The sequence below is a fragment of the Myripristis murdjan genome, chromosome 14 (genome assembly GCF_902150065.1).
Source record: "Myripristis murdjan chromosome 14, fMyrMur1.1, whole genome shotgun sequence".
NCBI lineage: Eukaryota > Metazoa > Chordata > Actinopteri > Holocentriformes > Holocentridae > Myripristis > Myripristis murdjan.
This window is the reverse complement of record NC_043993.1, coordinates 21,922,361-21,933,147: the sequence shown is the minus strand read 5'-3', so window position 1 is coordinate 21,933,147 and position 10,787 is coordinate 21,922,361. Positions and strand designations below refer to the sequence as shown.

At 38.8% G+C, this 10,787-nt stretch overlaps 1 protein-coding gene across 1 annotated transcript; it reads right to left on the bottom strand.

Annotated features, from left to right (window-relative positions):
- Positions 1 to 966, bottom strand: LOC115371688 (olfactory receptor 51L1-like). The gene has a single exon (XM_030069163.1). It carries the CDS (start codon positions 964 to 966, stop codon positions 1 to 3), a length of 966 nt encoding a protein of 321 aa, XP_029925023.1.
- Between the last annotated feature and the right edge of the window lie 9,821 nt (positions 967 to 10,787).

Genomic DNA, 10,787 nt, shown 5'->3' with positions numbered 1-10,787 from the left:
CTACTTAAGCTGCAGCCTCTGTCTTTCTTCTTTTCTGGTGCCTGCTTTTATACCTAAAAATAGTTTCACATAATGGACTCGTATCAGCTGTGTTCCCAAGCCATATAGCACTGGGTTGACAACTGATGGAATAATGACGAAATATAAAGACATGAAGATACGAGCCTCCGGAATCACGTGACTCATGTCAAATCTACTTTGAAAAATCTCAAATAAGGATCCAACGGTGTAGTTTGCCAAAGTCAACAAATGTGGAATACAGGTTTTAAGAGCTTTAACTTGAGATCCTTTTGGTAACTGTTTACATACTCTGAGAATCTGTATGTAAGAGAATAAAATCATCAGCAACTGAGGGACAATGAAAATCATGATAAGTGCCAATCCCACAATACTAATGTAAGGTGCACCTGAACATGAGTTTTTGACCACTTCTATATTCACACAATATAATTTCTGTATGACTGCTCCACAAAACTTCAGCTGTAAAGTTAGGGAGAAATAAAGCAGAAAAACAATGACTGGGTACAGGCACACAAGCACAACAAGTCTGCCTACTCTTGAAACAGACATGATGCTGTGGTAATGTAGTGGATAACAGATGGCAACATATCTGTCATATCCCATGACAGCTAAAACACAAAATTCAATTGCTGCATATGTGTGTAAAAAATAGACTTGAGCCAGACACCATTTCACATTGACTTCAAATGTCTTAGATGTAAGCATGATCAAAGTTGCAGGTAGTAATGCAGTACTACCATATATTGCATTGATGGATAAAATGCATGGGAATGCATTCATGGGCTGATGCAATTCTTTGTGTCTATATATAATAGCAATCAGCTGTACATTCAAAGTGATGATGACAAAATACAGCAGGAGAAATATAGCAAACTGCACATATTTGTAGTTTTCCATAACAGCATATGCAGCCATTATGAAGGTTGTAACTGAAGTGTTGTCCATGGTGGAGTTCAGATCTGAAAAGAAAACAGACACACTTAGTTGCCAGCAGATAAAAACAGTAAGGAGGTGACTGATTTTTCTTTAGAATATGGTCAGTCAAACCACATTAAGACTAAATAACAGCACAATTTTCATAGGAACTGTTTAAAATCAATAAAAGAAAAGAGAAGAAAACATTTTGACATGTAGAATTATTGAAAGAAGAATCAACAAATCAGCAACATGCCATTTGAATTACTTTTGTCTCTTGCGTCAAGGTTGTTGGTTCAAAGAGCAGAAAGACACACTGAGAAATCCTGACTGAGTCTACAGTACCTTGTCGATGGTCTTCCTGTCCACGCAGGGAAGTGTGCCAGGCAGGCATGGATGGCTATTTAATACCAGCCATGGTGGAGGAGTGGGAAGTTGATGTCACTGGCCAAAGTGTGTATATGTAATTATGACCATGAATGTGTTTCTTGTTACCAAGGGTACCAAAGTGTGTTACCACTCCTTAACACCGTCATTATGGCTATGTGTTTTTGATGTGGATGAAAAGCAGCAAGGTGCTGATGTTAAGGCTGTGTCTTCATATTAAAAAAAAAACGTATGTGGCATACATGAATAGCAAATTACCATTTTTTCATACACATTTAACTTTTCATTCAAATACCCCTTGGCACTCCTTTAATGGCCTCCACACTGAATAAAGTTGGTGATTTCTTTGCACTCTGAAACAACTCAGTATTAATTTAGTGTAATCTGAAAGTTACCCAGGTGGCCGTACTGTCAAACATCAGAAGAGAAAGAAGATAGAGGTCCTTTCACTTTAAAAACAAAGTGTGGTAAAGTTCAGAAATCCCCATACTCTAACATATCCTGAGCTCTCACCACATTGACACTAATTCAAGAATAGGTGCATTGTTTGCAAGCTGTAGTGACAGTTTTTTTGAATATACAAATCTATCTTGAGGGTATTGTATGGCATATGGAAATGTACAAATGTCAGTAAGTAGGTTAAAGAGAGGCTAAAACTTATGGCCTATAATTTAGAGCCATTGCTGTTGTTCATTTATACTGTTCCACCACAAAGTTGAACATTTCTTCATACTTTTTACAGATATATATTTGGAATATTTATGCACTCTGCCAGTGTCTCTCTAATGTCTCCTGAAGCAGGATAAATAATTCAAAATAATGAATGTATCTAATATGTTTCAAAACAGATTTTACCCCTCAAAGAACTAAAACAAGAAAGGAAATAAATCTAGTTTTCAGTACTCCCTCTTTTTTCCTGTTGCATGACTGCTCATGTAATATTCTGGCTGTCAAAACTTGAGACTTAGTTTGACCAACTCACATTTAAGCAGGTGTAGATGAATCACGCAGTAGAAAAAACACTGGACCGCATTGCAGACTGCAGTGGGTGTTAACCCTTGCATGTGCACTCTCTGCAAAGCTGAGCTTTGCTCATCTCCTTCCAGTGCTCGATGAGCTCTGTTTTTTTCATGCCTGGCAGGGATGCTCACCACATAACAGAAACTCCACACAGGTCAAAGAGCAAAGCTTTAACTCCTGCATCAGGGAGCCAAAGTTGATGTGATCCCCACGCGGCTTTGCTCCACTAACTGTTTATTGCAGATAACTTGATAACAGTAAACAACAAGCTGTACGGTTCCCTTTCTGACATATGTTATAGATGAACGTAATATTCCTCAACTTGATTTCTGTGAAATGTAATTAATAAAACCCATCATTAAATCTATTTATATTTATCCCACTACACTACTCAGCATCTGTTTGATACAAACAAGGCACATCTTTATAGTTTGGAATGTTCTGAACACACGGCAGAGAATTTACCAGAATGTCAGGAACAATTACTGGGAGATGTTTTTAACAAAATGTATGTTCTTTAGTTGATATAAGACTGTTGGGAGAATTCTTTAATGAACACGGAGTCACCGAAGTCAAAGCAGTTGCGTTTATTTCTCTTGCAGCAAGGAGACAAGTCAGTACAATAGAACAGAGTTATCTGAAGAAAAAGTTGAGCATGTGAGTCTTTATGTGCATGATTGTTGTCCAGTCATACATTGTTGCCAACCATACACGTCATTGTTGCCTTGGAGACACATCTAGGAAGTGAAATAAGTTGGGTGCAGTGCAAGATGCCACGGTGCAAAATGCTACATTCTATGGTGAGAGTGACCATGGACAACAAGAAGATACATGAGAACGCTATGTTCGAACATTGTATACTGGCACTCTGTTCTTTCTTACTTAGTATAAGATAGGCAGCACATTTTTCTAACAAAGACAAATCTGTATTAAAATGTTGATCCATCATTTAGAACTGTACACGGCACAACCTAGTTGAGAAACTTACCAAACTGCTGCAGCTTCTTGCCAGCCTTCAACACAGTCTGATGCAATTCAACACAATTTTTTTTTCAAAAACTGTCATCAGTGTTCCTTTTGAAAACAGGAAACTCTCACAAGGAATTTGTGCCTCAGCCTCCTCAGACCACCTCTTTAGTACAGGTGTAGGCGTTCTGTGCTATTTTTGTGGCCTTGGTTGGCAGAGGCTCACTCACAAAGACCTCTCCAAAATCACACAAACCCCTTTATGTGTGTTTCACTTGCATGTTCGACCAGTAGTCACGTTTTTTCAAGTTGGAGAGGCAGCAAAGGCAGGGGCGAGAGATTGGATGACATGCAGGAAAGGCCCTGATGTCAGATTTGAACCCAGGATGCTGTGATCAGGACTCAGCCTTAACAAGTGGTGCGTGCTCTTACCAGGTGAGTTACTAGGCTCCCCAGCAGGCTCATATAGTTACACATCAAAATATGATGACTGGGCTTTCACCATTTTCAGAAACATGATCTGACCTTAAAAACCTTATAAACCATCTGCCCTTGACGACCTATTTGGGTTTGCAGTATGTTAATACTTGGGGTTCCTCATGTTTGGCACCAACTGAAGCAAGAACATTGATTTGGACTGTCCTCATAACTACAGAAATCATGATAGTGCACTGTTTTTAAGATGGATTAGAAGAGCTGATTTTTAGAGGTCATGACTGATGCTAGAGCAGCATATATATTTGTGGTGTACAGGTAGTGCACTTGTGTTATGTGACTGTCATGTGACCACTAGTCATGTGACTAGGGCTTATGATCCATTTAAGATGGCGACTATATATCTGGTTAAGTCTAAAGAGTGTGTAGCTCGAAACATCTCTTTGACTTTATGGAAGTCTGTATAAATTGCATTTCAGAGAGCTACAGTGTGTGGACCTTCATCTATCTCCATTGCTAGAGCCCCTGCCACACTTTCTAATGGACTTCAGCTGCACTCTTTCACCAAAGTGCGTGGGCTGTTTGAGACTGTCTACAAAAAATCCCTGAACTTGAGAGTTGGGTTGTTATATTGTACAAAATTAAAGTGGAGGAGGATTTGTTGATTTTGCGCATTGAAGCTTTCTGTCCAAAAAGGAAGATGTTGCCTTAGAGAGCACAGGCCCACAGACTGATCCCACCACCACTGACACTGGAGATTGTCTCTGATTCCTGTGGCATCAGGGAACTCCTCCATCCAACCCCTGGAGGCAGGCCAAAGATCCTGGCATGTTCAACACTGCTTTGCATGTTCAACACTGCCTGGGTGGGAAGGCCTGGGAGGAGTATGAGCTTCTCTTGTCTCCAGCCTCAGCATGATCTTTAGCTGGATAACAGGTACCAGGTGCTGGAGAGGTTCTCCTGCCCTAAGCTTTGGACTAGACAGTCCTCTCCCTCTCCTACATCACTGGTGAAAGCCAGCAGGCTGACTGCCTCTGTTGCTGGCCTCCGGCAGCCTTGTCCACCACTTCACTCTGAAGCAGCAGTCATACTACTACAAAAAACTTTGCCTCTCATTCTCTTCCAGGCAAAATCTGTGGCATAGCACTTTTGTTAAATTTCATGTTAATGTCTCACTACATTTGGTCACAGCCCATTTTCACTCCGGCAAGTAAAACAACAACAACAACAAGAACGTTTTTGGCTAAAAATAAATTTGACTACCCCATGAGGTGCTGCAGAAAGCCTTCATGATTCAGAGTAACCTGCTGACCCACCAGCATTTTATGTCCCTTTATCGCTCATTGTGCAGTCCTCCATAGTCCATCACATCAGTGTGCCTCAGGCTTAAACCTGCTGCTTCCCAGGGGCCCTGAGTTGTTCCTCTTGCGTACACAGCGCCTGGCTGAAGCAGTAATCATCCATGACAAAATGACCTTAAAAGCAGAACTCATAACAGAAGATTTTACAAGTCTCATAAAACCTATTGTAGATTGAAACATGCAATGAATCACACCTATCTCACAACCCTCTCCTCATTTTGCTGATGTCAAATTTAGCTGTGTTATTCAGCCCCAGATCTAGTAAATAGGTCATCGATGCTGTTTGGGCCACCCTTACATGGATAGTATAACAACTTTCACGAATAAACCTTTTCACACATGTTAATTTGTATGAATCCTCATCCCCAAAATATTAAGATTGTTGGATCCCACCAATTGCATGGTGAGACATATCTCAAAACACTGTGTATAGAACCAATGAGTCCGACGGTGGACTCTTTGCTTCAGAAAATGTAAACACTGTTGCTTCCATTTTTATCTGTGCTTTCTTGGGATACAGTTATTAAGAATTTGACACTGCTGTGTAGCATTTCAGTGATATACACACAGATTAACCAACAGAAAACACTGACACAGAATTCTTTCACTGCTTCTGGTGTGTGACGCCATGTGTAATTCAATGTAATTCAGTGTCATCGTCATGCTGTGTCACTTTCTTCTAATATCCATATAATTTTGCCACATTTGCAGCCATGTTACTCCAAAACTACATATCTCAAAATCAGATTGCCATGAAATATATGGATCACATTCATGCTCCCCAGAGGATGAACTCTGGCAATTTTGGTGACCTTGTGACCTCTCGTCTGGCACCACCCTCAAACCAAACATTTTTCTTGTACACATCATATCATTAAATATAATGGATGGATTTCGAAATAATTAGATGAACATAACCATTCTACACAGGGATTGACCCTTATCAATTTTCTTCTGGTGCCATCCTCAAACCAAAATGTCATATTTGATATCTCAGAATGTTTTGGGTTAATTGCCGTGAAATTTGATCAGCACAGTCATGTTCCACAGAGAATAAACCCTCTCTGTTTGGTGATCTTATGACCTTTCCTCTTGCGCCATCCAAGGGCCAGAATCTACACAATCAGGGGGATCAACATGCACTAAGCCAGTAGAGCACCAATGGCCAAGGTTGCACACTTGTTTTTGGCGATCGTCCCATCAAACAGAATATACATCTTAATGTAAAAATGACTTGGACAAACATCTGCAATACCTCAACATCAGCTCATTCTGCTTAAACTCAATGTAAAATCTCTTTCGGATGAGATTTGTGTTTCAGATTTTTTGTGCTAGATTTTACATCAACTATTCCGTATTTTAATTTTTTAACAGACTCCTGGTTGGTTGTAACTTATCAATCACAGCCAGTTGTCTGAATTGTACCATCCCCAGTGTGACTTTTTTAGCTGACCCTTGACCAGTAGCCATGGTGGAAGCCTTGCTGACTATGAGAAACATCTCAAATACAGGCAGCTTATGGGCAATGAACTCTTTACTTTTGAAATGCTCACATTCACAATTTGGGGTTCAGACCTTTTACTTTCTGTTGTAATTTACTGAGCTCCTGAACCAAATGGCAGCTTATGTGAAGTCGTATTGAGTCATGAGTGGATTATTCTTACTGGTCATTATCCATGTCAGCAACTCCTCAAAGGTCTTTGCTACTGACTTTTTAAATGTCACTGAATCTTTTAATTTTGAACAGCATGTATCAAGTCCAAATGGACACATTTTAGATGTAATTTTGTTTGTTTGTTTATTTGTTTTGTTGGGATCACATGCATCTCACATGCATTCAGTTTCTTGCTTACATGCACTTTACATACACTTGTACACTAAAGCATGTTGTGATATAACATCTAGAAATGTGTCATATAAATTAAAATAAAGTTTGACGTGGCTTAACTTGTGTTGATATAACTTTGACTGTATTAACTGACAAACAGTCCCAGCCTGGGGGAAAATGATGATGCAACTCATAAATGAATGAACACTCTGCTAAGGAGCCATTAGTCCACTTTATATTTCAAGTGCATCCTAGAAAGCAATTAAACACCACAGTAAGGCCACAGGTGAGGCTCTTTGGACGCCACCTGGAGAATTAGAGACTTTGGATGAGAGAAACAATAATGGCCTCCTGATGTAACACCAATGGGACTGTTTCTATAGTCACAACCTTTGTGGAAATACAAACCACAGCAAGCAACAATTTATCATGGATATATCTCTACATAAGATTATATAAAGAGTATGGGGTATTTCTAAATACTTGACTTACAATCAAATTTGCTTTTTTGATTAGTAATTGTTAATTTGGTCATTAATTACATTTTTAGCACATCATATAGTAAATTCCATTTTGCAGCTTATACATAATGTGACATTTCCATTTCTAATCAAAAGATGAACAAGAGGCTCAAATACTAAATGTTAACATTTTATTTTATTTCATTTAAATTGAATTGAGAAAGCTCAACTGATTATAAGAGCTGAGACAAACATTAAAGCAAATAACATGCTCAGTTTGAGAGGAGAACCTAAAATGTCATGGGAAGTGGATTGACAAATCATTGCTACATCCTCTGAAATTGCTGGAGTCTGAGACAGTGTCCTTTTCTTGTGCAGACTCTGCCCAGGAAGGACTTTTACTACATGCTGCCTAATCAGCCAAGTACAACAAATTTAAGAAATAAAAAAATAAGCCAACCAACCAAAATAAAAGGAATTTGTTTAAAAACGTGGTTTTGGCTGACTCATTTTTGAAGAAAAAAAAAAAAGGTTGAGGTGTTTTATATCCAATGTGATATCAAATGCATCTGAAGCATCTTGCTATGTCACTGAAATTTTAATGTTGACTCTTTTCAGGGAAAAAAAGAGCTATTCTCCATTTTTTATGCAACAGAAAAGTTTTAGCTTTACAAAAATAAATGCATTCATGAAAACCGCTGAGCACAGGCCCTCTCTGACCTTTTAACATGCAAGAGGTTTGCCTTGCTGTAGTGTTTGTGCTCTCTGCCACAGAAATCATTCTCTGACACAGAAATACCAGCGCTAAGGATGAGCATGAGTTTCAAATCAGCTGAAGAAAAAGTTCTGCTGTTTCTCTGGAGCGTCCCTCTCCTGTCCCATGACAACATTTGATCATGTGTTGAGTGCAGTGATGCGTTTTTTCCAAAATGCGATTAAGAACAGTACGTTCTTTCAACGGAGCTCTTAATTCTATAATGAAAATACCTAGTGACCATAATGATGCTTCAAATTAATCTAACTCCTCCCTTCACTCCAAAATAAAAACAGATCTTTGGCCGATCTTCATTTTGAACCAAACATACTGAAGTGACATCATCAGAGGTCAAAATGTCTTGCTATCGTGTGATGGTTTTGGTGCTCGTGGTTGTCTTATCACTGAATAGTAAGTGCCGATTTCATATTTTTGCATGTTTTTTCATCTTCTGTCTGTGAATGGTGAACAGTTATGCTTTCAGAGATCACAGATCTATTTTGTATAATCTTAAAGGAAAGGGAAACAACATGAAAACATGGCAAATTTAATCCCCGCTCCCTTTGATTGTAGTTGTTGAAAATGAGGCTGCAGCCTTCCCCTGGTCTTGCCCCAGTCTTAGTGGAGTGTGCCGAAAGGTTTGCTTCCCAACAGAACTCTTCTTTGGACCTCTGGGCTGTGGAAAAGGCTTCTTGTAAGTTCTTGCGTTCAAATCAGTGTTTTGTATACACTGTATGAACATACAGGATATTTGTATTTTCTAATCCAAAGTTTAAGTATTCCTTTTTTTTAATTTTTGCAGATGCTGTGTGTCTCATTTTCTATGAAAACTGCAAACCATGGTAGGAACCATGGTAGGAACGTACGTACACAGCAGAGGAGACTCACCACAAGAGGCTATTGTGGAGAATAATATGTGAACTGCTGTCACCATATTTTGGTTTTGTATAGGCTACTATATGTAACATTATTGTCTTAGCGTGTTAAATTATGTACTTGCAATTTTTGCTGATTTTAATGCAGCTGAAGTTGGAGATGTTGAGTAAAGTATTGCATAAAACATCTTTCGCCTGCTTGTAGTTTGCATGTCATTTTTGGAGTGTCTGTCAGGATAATCATTCTCATGTTTTAAAAATCAACCAAGAGTGTCATGAAATACTAATGTCATAGTAAAAAAAAAAAAAAAAAAAAAATTACTTTATATGGTTTTCTGTTTTATACTGATGGGCACAGCAGACACCGTTTTGTGGTATGAGAAAATGTGTCAAGGATCAAGGTCGCTTTAACTTTTGCACACAAACATATGTCTGTCTACTAGCAACTCTGGATCAGATCCAATGGATTTCCCTTTTTCCATTCATGTTTGTTCATCAAACATGAGACAAAATACATGAAAACAAAATGAGCAATTAGTTAGAGGCATGTTTTTGGACTGAAATGGGTTATTACTACTTCAGCTGACCTCAGAAAAGGAAGTAACTGTCTCTACAGACTCAAAAACTGATGTAAAGGCCTGACACCTCCAGTTTACACACATCAACACATATTCACTCACTAGTCAGAGCATTTGGAGATGGACAACAGCAACACAAACGTAACTGAGATACGACCAATGCAGTGCTACAGACAATGTTTCTGGGTGTGCTAAATGCATGTGTGTAGGCACAAACAAAAGTTTATATAACTAAGTGTGTCTTCCTTGTGCTGTTTCAGATGTAAACTGCACATTATTGTATTTCATTTGATTGTACTCTCTTAAGAATTAGCATTATTTTTTCCCAACAAACCCATGCAGCTATACTTCGATTTGTACCTGCAGCCTGAACATGCATCTTGTCATGCAATAGAAATCATAAATACATACATACATACATAAAATTAAAGTTTGTTTCATTTATCACATATTTCAAGGTTATACATATATTTTCAAAGATGTGGCCTAATATCAATATCTGTTTATTTTCAGATAGTTCTCTGCTTGCACTGTGTTGCCGGCAATATTGTAGCTGGCAATGCCAATGCTACAAAGGGAATGAGAAACAGAGAGAGAGAGAGAGAGAGAGAGAGAGAGAGAGAGAGAGAGAGAGAACACACCCATGATAATTCAGTGCATTGTCATGTCTAAGTAGACCGCAATGAATTAATGATATGTCAGGATCACAGATGGCATAAGGCTCATAGCCAAATTCTCTTCCAGACACCATGAAGCACCACATCGACAGTCTGCCAGCATCACACTCAGAGCCAACATGAACATATGGACCGACATAATAACTTTACCTGCTTGACACTTCCGTGGCACTGCGGCTACAGTAAGAGGTGTGTACCTTAACAGACCCGCACTATGTTGTATGGTTTTTATGACTGTGTGTCGCTCAGGGATAGTCATTAATTTTCATCTTCAGTGGTGATGTTATGAGGAACCAGTGTGTGTGAACAAAAAATTTACCCAATAAAAACGTCACATAATAATAACAATAATCAGGCTTAAATAAGACCATTGTCTCCCAAATTGACCACCTACTGGTTTGCACGTTTGAAAGATGTCTTTCCATGTTAAGCCCCGCCCTATCCTGTTTAAACAGGAAATACATCAAATTATGTAAGCATAACGTCACTGTGACTGTAATGGATGCTGT

What these genes read in the sequence shown, in the direction of transcription:
- LOC115371688 (XM_030069163.1), bottom strand. Translation starts at nt 966, where the DNA reads ATGGACAACACTTCAGTTACAACCTTCATAATGGCTGCATATGCTGTT.